We start from the raw sequence: 15777 nt of genomic DNA, 5'->3' as shown, positions 1-15777 counted from the left end.
TCCCTCAAATAGGAAAGTATCAAACAATTTTATTGACATTTTATTTGGAAATGTACCAAACCCATGTTTTTGTTTTGGGCAAGAGTCAACTTCTTTGTGTTGATCTTCCCACTTAAGAGTATTGCTTGGTGCTCAATGTAGTCAAGCCTTGCTTTCGCTTCTAATAATTGTGTCATTTTCTTAGTGTGTAGACTTCTGTTATTTTTCTGATGGCAACTTCTGGCCACTAGTTTTGTTGCAGTCATGGGACGTGTTTTTCTTCTGGGTTTTGTTGACTTTCTGTGTCTTCCGTGTCTGGTAACCAGCCACTTTCTGAACTGTTTATTAGTTCTGAGTTTTTACTCAGACTCTCTTGGATGTTTTTAAGCCACATTGTCATACCGTCTGCAGACATTCATTTGTTTTTTTCCCTCATTGCAGCGGCCAGACCTTCCAGATTGATGTGAAGCAACAGTGCTGGAATTGGGCCTGTCACATGTCTGCCTTTAATACCCCTGACCGTGGGTCTAGGACTCTACTGTATCAAGGAAAATTGCTTGTGTTTCACAACTCTTTGTCTTGTTGTTGCAGCATCTCATGTTACTGGAATTTTCTAATAGATGGAAACCATACAGTTATTTTCTAAATGAACCTTATCAAAAACCACATTTTTTTTTTTTTTTCAAATGTTCTCAAGCCTTTAGCTGTCCAGGTGGCCCAAATGACACGAGAGCCTTCATCTTAAGGGAAACTGTGAACTGCAGGACAAAGAGCAGAGCCCCAGCTCAGCCCGTGGACCCTGCTCCCGGAGCCCAGATGCCACAGGACGTGGCAGCCATCCTGCGGCCACCTTCTGAACGGAGACCCGGAGTTCTCAAGAAGGAAGGGATGGTGCGGAGCCGGCAGGAGCATGTTCAGGGGAGGGGTTGGTGAGGATGGGGTGGGCAGTCCTGGCAGGAGGGCCAGTGTGTGGGGACAGAGGCCACATAGGCAAGTCCAGGCTTCCAGGCTGATGCCCGGGTTTGACTCCTGACTCTGCCAAGCCTGGCACGTTTCCTCCTCCCCCACCCCTGGGGCACAACCCACCAAGGTCTCGACTTCAGCCTGCTCCTCCTCCTGGGCGTCCCGCGGGGTGGACAGTGACCCCTGTGCCCACACCATCCTCCCAGCCAGGCAGCCCCTGGATGCCCCCCTCCCCCCAGGGGACAGGAGCCTGCAGGGTGGACCAGGCCTGTGTCCCGGGAGGGCCCCGCACACACACAGGCCTGGCCCGGGGAGGAGTTCACCACATGTTTATTGGGTAAAGATCACAGAAAAGACAGTCGTGGGTGCTGTCCACACATGGGAAGCAGTCCCTGTGGGAAATAAAGAACATTCTCGAGTCTGGGTTCGAGTCAGTCAAGGCACGTTTAAGGCACACAGCTGGTGGCCTCCTTCGCCTCGGAAGACGGGTAGGCCTGCTGCTCGGGGGCGGGCGGGGAGGACTCTTCTCCTTTTTTCTCACGGCCTCCAGGCCCGGCACAGGGGCGAGGGCCCCCCTTCCTGCAGGGCAGGCCTCCCACCTCCGGCCCGCTCTGCCCTTGCTCGCGGGTGGGCCGCCGTGGAGCCTCCACTCACACCAGGGGGATGGGGTAGGAGGCGCAGGCTGCCAGGCCGCACATGTTCTTCCCACGCTCGATGAGGAAGTACCTGGGTGGACAGAGCGAGACGAGCTAGGCCTGGCTGGGGCTTCCTCACCACTGCCCTTTCTGGAATGTTCTACCATTCCCCAAGGTCTGACTCCAGGGGTGAGGGCCTGGCTTATCGCCAGGAAACCGCCGACCTGACTCTGGACAACTTTCCCTTCCGTCCCTCTGGCTGCCGTATTGTGTCCACTCCCGCTGTCCTCACAATTTACCGGGGCTCCTTAGCCCCCACGAGGCCCTCGCTCAGTGATGGAATCGTCATGGGCCCCCCGAGGACACGGGGTCTGACAGCAGACACGACGGAGCCCCTCCGGGGTGTGCACCTGGGGCCCCTGGTCCCAGCCCCTTGCCCCTGGGAGAGGCTGTGAAGGGTCAGCAATAAGCTTGCGGCCTGGATTTCTCCGACCCGCCCTCCCAGCCGCCGGCTGGGTCCCGCCCACAGATCCTACTGGGACAACGGTCCCGACACAGAATCATCGGGATGTGGGGCCCAGGACAGGAGAGGGTTGCACGAGGGCATCTCGGGTGTGGGGTTCAGCCTCGGGCTCCTCCCCCGGGCCTGCACCGGGGCCCGGCTGACCAGCCCCAGCTCAGACGCCATGTACCTGACAGGGAGGAGACCCCCAGGCCCCCAGACCTGAGCAATGACGCCCCTCCCTGCACACGGGACCTGGACGCTGCTTACCCGTTCATCCCCCACTGGGGACCCCAAGAGTTCTTCACGATCCAGTAGGGTATCCCGTTTTGTTCTCCGTACCCAACAGCCAGGACCGCATGGTTGACTTTATCTGGAGTTTTATGACAAGACGTGCTGGAAATGGAAAATATAAAAGGTTTGAACACGCAGGAAGGAGGAATGCATCGGGACGGCTCAGCCCCGTCCGAGGAGGGTCCTCTGAGGCTCCGAAGCAGCGTTTCCCAGCGCGGGGAATCCGCTCCGTTCCCTCGGTGCCAGACCCTGTCCTTGGGAAGCTGCATCTGGCGGGGAGGCAGCCCGAGGAGGGGGTCAGCCCAGTGGGGATGGGGGTCCCTGGGAAGGCCCCTCAGTGTGGCTGTGGTGGGCAGTGGGCCCAGATCACCAGGGTCCCCCAGCCCAGCTGACCCCGGACCCTGGGGGGTGGGGGCCGCTGGTGCGGCTGAGGCTGGTGCACCCAGGGAGCGCTCCCAGGAGGTGGATCCTGGCCTCCGCTGCACAAGGACACACGGGTGAGCGTGCATTTCTGGGTGGCGGGGTCTCGGGCAGCGCGGGGATGGGGAGGACACGTGCTGGATCTGAGATCTCCGTGGCCACGGCTTGAGAGGGCAGGATGGCCCTGGGACTCGGGCCTGCTCACGATGCGGGGCAGGCGAGTGGCCGGGGGCAAGGGTGAGGCGAGCCCGTCCCAGAACAGCTCGGGGGGGAAGCCCCCAGCCCTGGATCCTGAGAGCAGCTCCTTCATCCTCCCACTCGGAATGGGGTTTTCGGAACTGGAGGCCGCTGCTGCCCTCGGGCTGGGTCTGCCCTCCCCGACGGCCGCAGGGTCAACGTGGGGTGTATGGAGGGCCAGCCTTGCCCGCCACGGGGACGCTGCCCGGCCCCTGTCCCTGCGGGGACCGCGGCTCACCTGGAGTAGACACCTTTCCTGTACATCATAAAGTCCCTGGTGACCTCGAAGGCGAAGCTCACGGGGTTGTACAGGGCCACGGCTTCTACCATCGCCTCCTCGTCATTCTGTGGACACACAGCCTGGCACCTCCCTGCCCCCCTTCCCAAAGACGGCCCTTTGCCCCGAGGCAGGGATGGGCGCCCGAGGGGGCGCGGGTGTCCGGAAGGAAGAGAAGGCTGTGTGGGACCAAACAGCCACCGAGGGGCACGCTGCCCCTCCTCACAGTCCCAGGGATGTGCCACGAGCCGGCCTGCTGCACCCACTGCCCAGCCGGCCGTGCTGGACGCTGGCCTCCCCGCGGGAACACCCTGCCCATCGGAGAGGAGGCTCGCCACTCACGATGGTGATGTTGGCCACGTCCTTCACGAAAGCGATGGCCTTGCTGGGCTGGAACTTGCAGTCACCGTCCTGTTCAGGGCAGCAGAGGGCGTGGAGCTCGACTCAGGGGGGCCCAGCCCCAGGCCGAGACTTCAGGCCTCCCCCGTGCCGCCTGCCGGCGTCTGCGCAGCCGGGGCTCCAAGCGCAGGGGCCGGGCGATGGGGTCACTCGAGAGGGGGTCAGGGGCACCCCTGTCCTCAAGGAGCTCACAGAGGCGACCCGGCCCAGCACTGCCTCCCGCGGAGGTGGGCTCGCGGAGCCTGGGGGACCCGGCGAGAACCGCAGGTGGGCAGGAGCCTGCCTGGCGGGGGCGGGAGTGCCAGTCCCGGTGCGCACGGGTTCGCGGACACAAGGCAGGCCCGGGGGCAGGTCACACGGAGGAAAGAGCGCGCACTCCCGAGACAGGACAGAAGGTGGGGACGGCGGGAGGCACGGCGTGGTGTTTGGGAGCGAGCCAGCGGCTGGGCCGGAGCCCCAGGTTTACGAGGGGCCGCACAAGGCAGGTGAGTGGTCAGAGCGAGGTCTGGGAGACCACCTGGCGGCCCCGGGAGAGCTGGACGAAGGAGACAGGGTCACGGACGGACCGCAGGAGCGGTGTGGGGCCTCCGATGGCTGGCAGGCGGAACTCAAGTGAGGGTCTGGGGTGGTCAGCCCGCCAGGGGCCAGCAGGTTTGGGGAGGGCTGGTGTTGGTCATCAGTGAGGGGAAACGCGGGTGGAGCCACAGGTTTGGGGGCAAAGACAGGGCCATGGACGGGCTGGGGTGAGGCGGCAGCAGGCCCGGGGCAGAGCGGGTGCAGGTGCTGGAGAGCGTGGTCAGCGTGAGAGTGACCGCACGGCCGGTGCTGACGGGCGGGAAGGGTGGCGGAGGCCGGCGCCCCGGTGACTCGGCGGGAGGGGGCCCGGGAGAACGGGAGCCGCGGGGGGCGGGGGGACGGGGCTGCCAGAGACGGGCCGGAGGCCGCGGGTCTGGTGAGGGCGCTGGGCTCGGGCAAGCCGAGGGGGTGCAGGAATGCACTTGGCGAGTGTATACGATTTTGGTGGGAGGGGCCTTGCTGCAGCTCAAGGGGAAGACGGTGCTCCCCGAGGCTGAGGCGGACAGCGCTGGGCAGCCCTGCAGGCCGAGACCGCATTACCTGGCCCTTATAGGGGTAGCTGTCTTCACCCATGATGCCCTTGTTGAACCGGATGTACTCGAAGGCCTGGCTGGGGAGGCCCCTGCAAGAAGCACACGCAGAGATGCCCCCCTGCACCGGCCCCGGTGGCGCCTGCAGGGCTGGAGGCCTTGACCGGGGCGCGGCCCGGCTGCACAGAAGCTCTCCGGGGTCCAGGGTGGGCTAGCGGAGCCGCCCCACCTGCCTGGCCCCAGGACTGCGCTCGACAGAGTCTGGAGAGACGCCTGGAGTCCGCGGATGCCCGCACGTGCCTCAGGGACCCCGGGCCAGGCCCCTGGTCAGGACGGCGGAGGGGACCCGCCCAGCGCCGGGCATTGGCTGCCGCTGGGCCCCGACTGGCCGGTGCTCGACAAACGTGACTGCCGACCCCTCACCCACCCCGTGGGGCCGATGCAGTCGTTTCCTGGGGTTCAGAAAGGCTGAACAGCTTGCCCAGGATCCACGCACGGCCGTCCAACCACGGCTCCCGGCAGCCCCGGCCCGCCCGCTCCCCCTGCCCGGCACCCAGCACCCCCGACCCACGGCACGCTGTTCCTGGTCTTGCCGGCTAGAATGTCAGCCCCTCGCGCTGCGCTGGCTGCCGTACCCCCAGGGCCCAGCCAGGTGCTCCCGGAGCTAGCGCACAGACCCCGATATGCGGGGTCGGCTGCCGCCCGAGCAGGTGCAGGCCGCCTGGGCCACGGGGGGAAGGGGGCCGGGCTGGACACACGTCTGGGCCAGGACGGCTGCCACGGACTCGAGGCACACGGGATGACTCCCCGGCGACCGTTCTAGGAAGGGGCCGGGAAAGCAGGTCCAGTAGACACAGCCTTCAGGCTCGAGCACGTCACCTCGAGCGGGTCCCTCACAGCCGGCCAAGTTGGGCTGCTTGGACCTCCCTCGGTGCGGGAGGGCCAGCCAGACCCGTGTGGGGACCTGGCCGCTGGCCTCGGGGGCTGACGGGGCCGCCTGCACGGTGGGGAGAGGGCCGGGGGACATCGTGGAGGGCCCCGTTCTGGCCAAGCGACCCCAGGCATGTGAGGTGACCGTCCCCGTCGTGACAGCGCGTGGGGCGGGGCGGGGCTGGGCCGACAGAAGCGATCGTGGGGAGGGAGGGGGGCTCCGGGCCACGCGCGGTCAGGGCCGTACCCTTGGCAGCCGTGATTGTTGAAGTTCTGGGCGCAGTCCACTAGCTGCTGTTCCGCCTGCAGGAAGGCACGGGGCGCAGAGCGGGGGCTGGACGCCGCCCAGGCCCGCTGCGGACCCTGCTCCGCCTCCCCGCGCGGCCCTCGCCCGCCCTCGCCCCTCGCCCTGGGGTCAGCGGCTGGACACACAGGCCCGGCCCTCTCTCGGGGAGGCCCGGGCAGGGCACAGCTCCTAGAGGCCTGCCCCCCGGCAACGAGCCCTGGGCTGCCTCCTCAACAAGCCGCGTTCCTTTCTAGGAAAACGGGCGTCCGGTTTCACAGGCTGAATGTCCACGAGGCGGGGGGGCCTGATGTCCAGGGAGACAGCATCCCCACCTGAAGCCCTAAAGGAGCCCGAGGGCCCACCCGGCCCCCCCTGTCAGGCCTTGGGGCGAAGCTGTGACCTCGGGAGGTGACCCCAGTGGCAGACTGCTTACCAAAGACAGCAGCTTCCCACTTTTGATGGCGATGGCGGACTCCAGGGCCCCCGTGGTGGAGAAGGTCCAGCAGCTGCCGCAGCCGCCCTAGGGAGGCCGGGGTCGGGGGTCGGTCACGGGGACCCCAGGATGCAGGCCCGGGAGAACCCCTGGCTCCCGTCCACGCTGACCCTCGCGGGCCCTGTGCGGCCAGGGTCCTCCACATGGCCGCTGAGGTGACCAGCCTCACCAGCGCCCACCAGCGCCCGCCAGTCCCGGCCCCTCGCAGACCAAGCCCACTGGCCATTCTGTGCGTTGCTGGCTTTCCCTCTGCGTCTGAATCTTACGCCGTCTCCTCTTCTCCCCAGGGTTTCTCAGAAGGACTCACTCAAGTCTTGTTTCCAGAACCTTCTCTGCCACCGCCCCGCCTCCAACCTCATTCCACCCACAGTCCTCGCAATTAAACTAGCAACTCCTCAAGCCTGGCACCAGCCCTGACCCCCATCCAGGCCCAGACACCTGCCTTTGTGGGCTCGCCCCCCCCTCGCCCGCCCACCTCCTGCCACAGTCACGGACCAGGCTCTGGACACGAGGGTTGGGCACCGGAGCGTGCCTGCCCGGTTCCAGTCCCGGCTCTGCCATGTGCCCGCTGTGCGAGCCAGGAGGTCACTTCCCACCGCTCAACCTCCACTCCGTCATCTGGAAAACGGGGTCGCGTGCCTGCTTCCCAGGGCCGTCAGAGGCGCAGATGTGGGCCTGCCGGCTCATCTGTCTCTTCCCTGCATGGTTCTGCCTCCCGAATCCCTCTCACCACCCATCCCCTTCCCTGCCCTCAGGAGGTCGGCCCTCTCAGCTTGCTGGCCTCCCTCTGGTCTCTTTGTCCCACATCCTTCCGTCGGTACGGGGACAACCCTGTTGGAGTGTCTCTGGCCAGTCAAGGCTTGGGCCTGGCCCGGCTGAAGGTGGCAGAGCAGGCCGAGCCACGGGCGCTGGACTGGGAGCGGAGACCTGCTCTGGAGTCGCCTGTGTCCCCTGTCTGCCCAGCCGCCGGGCCAGCCCCTCGCCCTTGTTTACCGCTCTGTGAAGTGGGAAGCCCTCGAGGGGCAGCCAAGCTAACGTTAGATCCTGCTGCTGCGTCTACATCGCATGGTGGCCACAGAGAGATGCCACAAGCTTACGGGCGACCGCCTCCGTCCAGCCCCCACACCCAGGCGGCCCAGTCCGCCTGATGGCCCGGGAACATTCCTGACGGACGTCCCTGCCTACTTGCCCAACAGTGAGCACGTTCAGGCTTCCACACCGAAAACCCGCTGCTTTAAACTGTCATGGGATTCTTGGGTCACCTGGCTGGCTCAGTCGACTAGGTGGCCGACTCGTGGTTTCAGCTCAAGTCACGATCTCAGGGTCGTGACATCGAGCCCCATGCTCAGCAGGAGTCTGCTTGGGATTCTCTTTCTCTCTCTCTCTCTCTCAAATAAATAAAATCTTTTTTTTTAAGATTTTATTTATTTATTTGACAGAGAGAGACACAGCGAGAGAGGGAACACAAGCAGGGGGAGTGGGAGACGGAGAAGCAGGCTTCCCGCCGAGCAGGGAGCCCGATGCGGGGCTCGATCCCAGGACCCTGGTACCATGACCTGAGCCGAAGGCAGACGCTTAACGACTGAGCCACCCAGGCGCCCCAATAAATAAAATCTTAAAAAAAACCCCAACTGTCCTGGGATTCTTAGATGGTCTAAAAACTGCGTCTGGGTGGTGGGGGAGAGCGCGGCTCTGTTCTGTCCCTGGTGCTGGGAGGGGAGTCACTCTGGCTCCCGGGTGCTGGGGTAAGTGTCCAGATCTCTCGCAGGCTCCGGGAACCCCGAGCCTGGGAGGATAGGATGCCGTGCCCCCCGGCTTGAAGGACAAGGAGAACATGTTTCTCAGAGAGACTTTCAACGGGAAGGCCAGTGTCTCCAGGAGGGTAACTTTCCCCCATTTTCTGGAGGTAAGAGGATGACGTCCTTCTGGAGGGAGGGACACAGTGGGCAGGGGGACAGCAGGGGGCGGGCTCAGACTCTCTGGGACAGAGCCAGCCGCCCGGTCCGCAGCTCTGTGGGTGCAGAACGCGGGACACACACTGTTCCCCGTGGCCGGAGTGCGTACAGAAGGCTGGCATCACTGCCTGCTGAGTTTTTGCCACCACCCGGAGGGAAAGCGGCTGGGCCGGGCCTTGCAGATCAGGGGCCCCGGTGTCCCATCTCTCAGGGTACAGGGAATATGATGTTTCGGGCGACTCTGAGGCCTGGGCCAGTGGGAACTCCGGGCAGGGGTGCAGGTGAACTGCAGTCCAATAAAGAGGGACCGTTTCTTCCTCCAGAGCAGCCCACGGACCTCATAACCTCCCAGCCTTTTGGAGGAAGGCAGCTGGAGGGAGGATGAGGAAAAGCAGAGTTGGGGGTACACCTGCCACAGTTCAGGGCTCCTTCTGACTTTCTCTTCCTGGTGTATTGTCTGCGAATGTGGCTATTTTGTGGGCAAAGGATGGGGGTGGCCGCCCATACCTGATTTTTCACCGGTGACACAAACTTCCCTTTTTTCCTCCAGTCCACGAAGGGCGGGTAGGGACCAGTCCCCCGAAGGTAGTTACCTTTGGTGGCTGAGCAATTCTGGAAGGACCAAGTACAATTCTTTCAGGAGAACGAAAAGCTTTTTTGATAGAAAAGTGTGCAATTAAAACAGAATCACCAAGAGAGCATGAGAAAGACTATCTCTCTAAGAACCATCCTGCCCCCACCTGCTGGGTCCAAATGCTAGATGACCTGTCCCTCTGGGAGCACCGGCGGGGTGGGGGGGGCGGCGAGGACCAGGGAGCCAGATTTAACAAATAAAAATACAGTTCACATAGTTCAGTTTTAACTTCATATAAACGAGGAGTAACTATAGCGAGAGTATGTCCTGCCCAGTATTTATGATGGATTTACCCTGGAAGGCTAGGTGTTATTTACCTGAAATTCAGTTTTATTTTCAAAATTGTTTTAACTGTGCATCTGTGTTTTCTCCGGCAACCCTAAGTTCGGGGCCCACGTGGCTGAGGCCAGGGCCGTGGACTGAGCAACCGTTGGGAGCCACTGACTCCCCAGGAACCTGGGGCCCCCTGAAGCTGGGTGGGGCGCAGTCTGGCTGGGAGCTGAGTGGACTCTGAACTTATTCCAAAGGTCCGAGTGGAAAGAGTCAGATTTGGTCACAAGGAACGACACCTACCTGAGGCTCCGACCAAAGATACTTGCGTTTTATTTCAGCAAAGCTCATGTCTGAAAACTGGTTCAGCCCCACTGAAAAAGAAGGAAAAACAAAAAAACCCAAAGAAAAAAGAGGCGCTCAATAAGACAGTCATAAAGAAACAGAAAAAAACCAAGAAACCCCAAGTTAACCTGGGTCCTATTTCTAGCTGCAGCAACTGGCTTCTTTTTAGGTTTTAAATGGAATTTAACTGACTATACCAGGGTCAACGTTCTCTGGGCTTCAGAGCTACACACATCTGGGCTGCACGGCGGGGCTGTGGGTGCGGGTAGCGTGGGGGGGGCCGGGCACCCAGCGTGTAGACCCCCCGGAGAGTCCGTGGGCGTCCCGGTGAGGAGCCTGCCCAGGTGCATTCCCACCTGCACCCCCTCCGGTCCCCACATCGGCCTGGGGCGGGGAGTGTTTGCACCTCCCCACGACAGCCGGGTAGAACGTGAGACGCTCGTTGGCCCCCCACGGTCCCACAAATGAGATGTGGACACAAATGAGATGCGGGCACCGCTTCCCCATCTTATGCCTGTTGCCCACATTCACAACGTGCCTGACGCTGCGTGTGTGTCTGAGGCCAGAGCCCGGTTCTGCCACCCAGCAGTCCACGGGCAGGGCTCGGTGTCCGGGACGGACCCTGGGCTGGCAGGAACGGGTGGGGCTTGTACAGCGTCTCCCGTAAACTGCGACCACCCAGCGGGCCACCAGCACCGAGCTTCACTGAACCTCCGAGAACCAACAGCAGAGCCAGAACCTGAGGTCAGCTCGGGACGGCTTCGGGCCCTGCGCTCTGACCATCCCTCCACCCTAAGTCCCCGGTGGGCCTTCAGTCATCACTGGTTTCTGAGACGCGGCCGCGAGGAGCCTGCAGGAGGGCAAGCCCACGGTACTTTTAAATGTGTGGTTCCCAGCGTTGTGGGCATTTATCTTCCTCCGGTTGCTGACAAACGTCTGCAGCCTGTGGTGGTACTCCTCTGAGCTGTATTTCTTTTGGTGCTAAAACAAAACACATCAGCTTGCGGTAAGTCACGGAAGCAAGATGCAGCTCACCAGGAGGAGACAGTCTGTTTTCTAAGAGGAGGGACGGAGGTTTTCCTTCCAGCACGATTCTGGAGCCAAAGCCGCGTTAGGAGGCAGGACAGTGCCGCGGGTCTCAGCTGTGGAAGTCGGGAGGTTACAAGGCACACGCCGGGCCCCAGGGCCCTGAGGCCAGCCCGAAGCCTCGCAGCTGCCCGAAATCAGCCGGCATCCCAGAGGCCCTGGTGAAGAGACATGCCGAGTGCAGGCCCTCCACGGGCGCCACGGCGGGGCTGGCTCCCGTCTCTGGCAAAAACCACCCTTTTGCAAAAGCACGTGCACTGGAGTTCTCCAGTTAACTTTGCAGCCAACACGCAACGTCCCTGAATACAAAATATGGACACGGGTCCCAAGGCTGGAAGGCTGCCAGCCACCTTCATCACTGGGGACAACTGTTTGGAAGGCGTGGACCTAACCGGATCTCTCCCACTTTGGCCAATTCCCAGTCCCGAAAGACCCAGGGGTGTGGGCTGGGAAAAGCCTTCCCCATTGTCTCCAATCTGGCACAGTCGGGTTAGGTAACAGGCAACCGAGGAATGAAAAGCTTCAGGAAGAAGCTGAGCACTGACCTGCACCATCCATGACTTGAAGTGAACTTTCTCTGTAAAAAGAAAAAAATAAAAAAAGAAAGAAGGAAATGAGGCCGGGGCGCCTGGCCATGAAGTGGAACCTTCAGCCAAGCGGGGCACTTGGGAGCCGATTTGCATTTCAGGAAACTAGGTGACAGAATGCAGAAGTCCAGCTCGTCCCGCAGGGGTGGTGGCAACTGAGGTAACTCCCGACAGTCAGGACGGGGGATGTCCCCAGTGCGGGCGTCTTCACCTGCTTCTGCTCATACAACGGCGCGTGGATTGTGGAAATTCACTGAAACGTGATTTAACGACTGGTGTACTTTTCTATATGATATATTTCAGCACGCAGTTAGTTAAAAAACATATACTCCGAGGGTCAGCATATTTTTCTTCAAGGGACAGGTAACAAGTACCTTGGACTTCGCCGTGTCTGGTGCTCTCTGCCCCAGCAGACTTGGGGCACAAAAGCAGGTGGGCCTGCTGTTTGTGGAAGGACCCCCCCGGTTACCTGCCCTTGTGTATGTCTGAGTTACCTAAAATTTCATCCTAAATTTAAACAGCCACAAAGAATGTATTCCAGCTTATTGGAAATACCGTCATTTTAATTTTTTTTTTAAGAATTTTTTTTTTTTAAAGATTTTATTTATTTATTTGAGACAGAGAGAATGAGAAAGAGAGCACATGAGAAGGGGGAGGGTCCGAGGGAGAAGCAGACTCCCTGCCGAGCAGGGAGCCCGATGCGGGACTCGATCCCGGGACTCCAGGATCATGACCTGAGCCGAAGGCAGTCGCTTAACCAACTGAGCCACCCAGGCGCCCGTCATTTTAATTTTTTAAAAAAATTTTAAGTAGGCTCCACGCCCACGGTGGGGCCTGAACTCACGATCCTCAGAGTAATAAGAGTCGCACGTTCTACGGACCAAGCCAGTCAGGTGCCCCCTAAATACTGTCATTTTAAAATAAGACTGCCACATCCTTCTTTTAAAGCTAGCCGAGGGAATCTGCGTACCATCTGATTTGACACCCGCCGTCAATAACACGCACTTAAGGAAGCGTATGTTTACACTGGATGCCCTACCATCCTTGGATGCAGCCACAGGACAAAAAGTATACACTGAAAGTACTTTTGCTTCCTGTGACTCACACATCTCTGAACATTATATGAATTTATTCTAAATTGAATACTCCTCATCAACACCCCAACTGATTAAAATATTTCAAATATAGGGATGCCTGGGTGGCTCAGTCGTTAAGCCTCTGCCTTCGGCTCAGGTCATGATCCCAGGGTCCTGGGATCGAGCCCCGCATCGGGCTCCCTGCTCCGCGGGAAGCCTGCTTCCCCCTCTCCCACTCCCCCTGCTTGTGTTCCCTCTCCCGCTGTCTCTCTCTCTCTGTGTGTGTCAAATTAAAAAAAAAAATAATAAATAAATAAAATAAAATATTTCAAATATATTATACATTATGAAAAGTAATCGTCAAACATAAAAAGTCAACTTGTGTCAGAAATGCATCACTTGGGGCGCCTGGGGGGCTCTGTCGGTTAAGGGTCTGACTCTCGGTTTTGGCTCAGGTCCTGATCTCAGGGTCGTGGCATCAAGGTCCGTGTCAGACTCTGTGCTCAGCGTGGAGTCTGCTTGGGATTCTCTCTCTCCCTCTGCCTCTGCCCGCCCTCCCCTCCACGCTCTCCCTCTAAAATAAATAAATAAATCTTTTAAAAAAGAAAAAAGAAATGCATCTCTTAATGAGATCAACAGGACTTTACTAACTAAACCCCCCTCATGGACTTATAAATTCATGGGTGAATATTTCCTTTTTTTTTTTTTTAAGTGGGTCAGCATTAATTCTGGTCTTTGTGGTTTTTTTTAGATTTTATTTATTTGAGAGAGAGAGCACAAGCGAGCATGCATGCATGAGTGGGGTGGTGGGGAGGGGAGAGGCAGAGGGAGAAGCAGACTCCCCGCTGAGCAGGGGCCCCATGCGGGGCTCGATCCCAGGACCCTGGGATCATGACCTGAGCTGAAGGCAGACACTCAACTGACTGAACCACCCAGATGCCCCTGGTCTTTGTTTTTTTATAGGTCAAAAGACTCAGAAATCCTGCTAAATAAGCCAATCCCTAATTACTTATTGCTTCCGGGAACAGAAGGCAATTTTTACAGCAAGGTTTCTCAGTTCCTACACCTCAATCACATGACGCTCTAAGACCCCATCAGCTGATACCTCGGTGAGGTCCTCTCTTCTTCAATTTCAGTTTCCTTGAAGAACCAACAACAGTTTTGAAGAAGATTTGTTATCGTCTGTCTCTTTTGCTGCCCCTGATGTGTTTAGAACCACAAATTCAGATTTAGGAGGAATGAGAGGCACAGATCGGTTTTGGCAAAGAAGATGTTTATAAAGGGGCTGGACACGGATCCCCTCTCCGTGCCCACAGTCACTTGGAATTTCTTTGTGTTTCTCCAGGGACTCCCCCCGCTCCCCAGGCTGGAGATCATGCTGCTCAGCATGCTGATTTCCCTTTGTGGGTCACACATCTATCCTAGGAACCAAGCTACAGCCATTTTCCCTGGGGAAGAAACGCCCATTTCCCCAAGACAATCCTGCGAAGATTGTAGGATCCCCAACCCTGTTTACAGGGCCCTGCTGCAGTGGGATGGCTTCAGAGGAAGGCAGACCTCAACCCAGCAGGATTTCAGGCAGGATAGAGTTCAGGACCACTGACTAGCCTTCACCTCTGGGGTATTTCAAAAGCGACATGCAGGCATGACAAGCCCAGGCTATTTCTCATTCACAGGAGGTCAGTGGAAGAAAAAGCTAGAGATGCTCTTGGGCTGGGCCAGAAGGATCTACTGCTGAGCCCAGGGCCCCAACCTCAGACAGACCCATTTCAAATCCACTGTGACTTCTGGGAGAAGTACATCTATGTATGCCCTGTCTGGGGGACTGTGTGGGCAGCCTGGAGAACAGGGGTCAGCAAACGATGGCAAACTGAAAAATGTTTTTTTTATACTTTCAAATGATTGAAAAAAATATATGACATTTTGTAAGACCGGAGAATCATCTGCATTCAAATTTCAGCGTGCATAAATAGAAGTTTGCGGGAACACAGCGAGGTTCATCATTTGCACACTCTCTGCGGCCGCTCTCGAGGGCCGAGTTAAGGAGTTGCTCCACACAGTATGGCCCACAAGCCACAATATCTACCATCTGGCCCTTGACGGAAAAAGCTTACGGAGCCCTGCTCTGGAGCTGGGATGGCTTGGGCGCCAACACAGCCAGGGTGAAGCAAAGCCCCGGGGCACTGGGCTTTTCTTCAGTTGGGGCTGATCCGAAGCTGCCCCGCTCCCGGCCCCCAGGGCTGCGAGCCTGGGGGCCCTTCTTGTACAAATGAGTAGAGAAGAGTGAGCAGAGTCTGAGCCTCAGTGACCTTCGTCCCGTCTCCAGGCTGTTCTCTGACAACCCTTCCCTGTGCCCAGGGTGAGTAGGGCAGGTAGTCTTGTGAGCTCAGAGCCTTCGGGTGGTGGGCTGAGGGTGGGCGGCAGCAGGGAAGGAGGAAGACCCACAGGGAAGGGCCTCCGGCCTGGGGAGGCGCCTAGACCCCCAGGAGGGGAAGGGCGGCAAGAACAGCGCAGCTGGACCCGGCACAGCGCACGTGGCCTACAGGCGACTCCTGGTGTCGGACACAGCGCCCCGCGCTTGGAGAGCCGCCCTCGGGTTTCAGAGCTTAGAACAGACGTCGCTCCCGCCACAGCCCAGCCAACCCATTTTACAGAAAGACTCTCAAGGCGCCCATGGGGATCCCCGGGGAGCTGCCAGAAAGGCTGGAAAGCCCCTGCTCACCCTGGCAGGGGGCATGGAAGTCCTCTGTGTCCCCAGGCTGGGCGTGGACGCACGGGGGCTGCGGGCTTCTCTGGCATTCCAAGCCCTGCAGCGGCCTGCGCCAGGGGGACCCCGGGCCCCCAGCCCACCGCTCCTCTGGTCATGCAAGACGCCCTCTGAGACCTCCCGCTCCTCCCGACGCCTCCCGTAGCGCAGTTCACCCCTCCCGGGTCCCCACGCGCGGAGGCCCTGGTCCTGGGGCCGCGGAAAGGCCCTGCCCCGCTGCCCCCAGCCAGGTGCCCCCCACCCCGCAGTCCTCCGAGGACCCGGCCGGCCCTGCGAGGCCCTTTTCCCGCGGCGCCCCCTCCCCGTACCTAACGAGGTCGCGTAGAGGTCGGTGGCGCCGCAGGCCGGGGGTCCCAGGAGCCCCGCGGCCACGCACAGCAGCGGCAACACGACCCACATCGTGGCGGCTCGGCCCGCGGACTGGCTGCGGGCGCCCGGGAACGAGGCCGAGGCAGCGGCGGGGGCGGGGGCGGGGCCCGGGGGCGGGGCGGGGCTCCGGGGGCGGGACTCGCGGACTCCGGGGGCGGGACTGGCGG

General features: G+C 60.0%; 1 protein-coding gene across 1 annotated transcript; it reads right to left on the bottom strand.

Annotated features, from left to right (window-relative positions):
- Positions 1-1255: 1255 nt before the first annotated feature.
- Positions 1256-15699, bottom strand: CTSH (cathepsin H). Its single transcript, XM_035024290.1, has 12 exons — positions 15550-15699; positions 11357-11388; positions 10601-10706; positions 9684-9754; positions 8984-9088; positions 6462-6548; positions 5990-6045; positions 4823-4904; positions 3650-3718; positions 3269-3375; positions 2350-2475; positions 1256-1668 (listed from the first exon to the last, which is right to left on the bottom strand). Exons 1-12 carry the CDS (start codon positions 15638-15640, stop codon positions 1593-1595), a joined length of 1008 nt encoding a protein of 335 aa, XP_034880181.1. The 5' UTR covers positions 15641-15699; the 3' UTR covers positions 1256-1592.
- Positions 15700-15777: the final 78 nt, after the last annotated feature.

Source organism: Mirounga leonina, unplaced genomic scaffold (assembly GCF_011800145.1).
Source record: "Mirounga leonina isolate KUSES-001 unplaced genomic scaffold, KU_Mleo_1.0 Mir_178, whole genome shotgun sequence".
Classification (NCBI taxonomy): domain Eukaryota; kingdom Metazoa; phylum Chordata; class Mammalia; order Carnivora; family Phocidae; genus Mirounga; species Mirounga leonina.
This window is presented reverse-complemented; position numbering and strand designations above follow the sequence as displayed.

Coding starts and splice junctions, on each gene's coding strand:
- CTSH (XM_035024290.1), bottom strand. CDS start 15,640: ATGTGGGTCGTGTTGCCGCTGCTGTGCGTGGCCGCGGGGCTCCTGGGA. Junction 10,707..11,356: donor TCAAGTCATGGATGGTGCAG/GTCAGTGCTCAG, acceptor GTTTTGTTTTAG/CACCAAAAGAAATACAGCTC. Junction 3,376..3,649: donor ACGTGGCCAACATCACCATC/GTGAGTGGCGAG, acceptor GTGTGTCCACAG/AATGACGAGGAGGCGATGGT.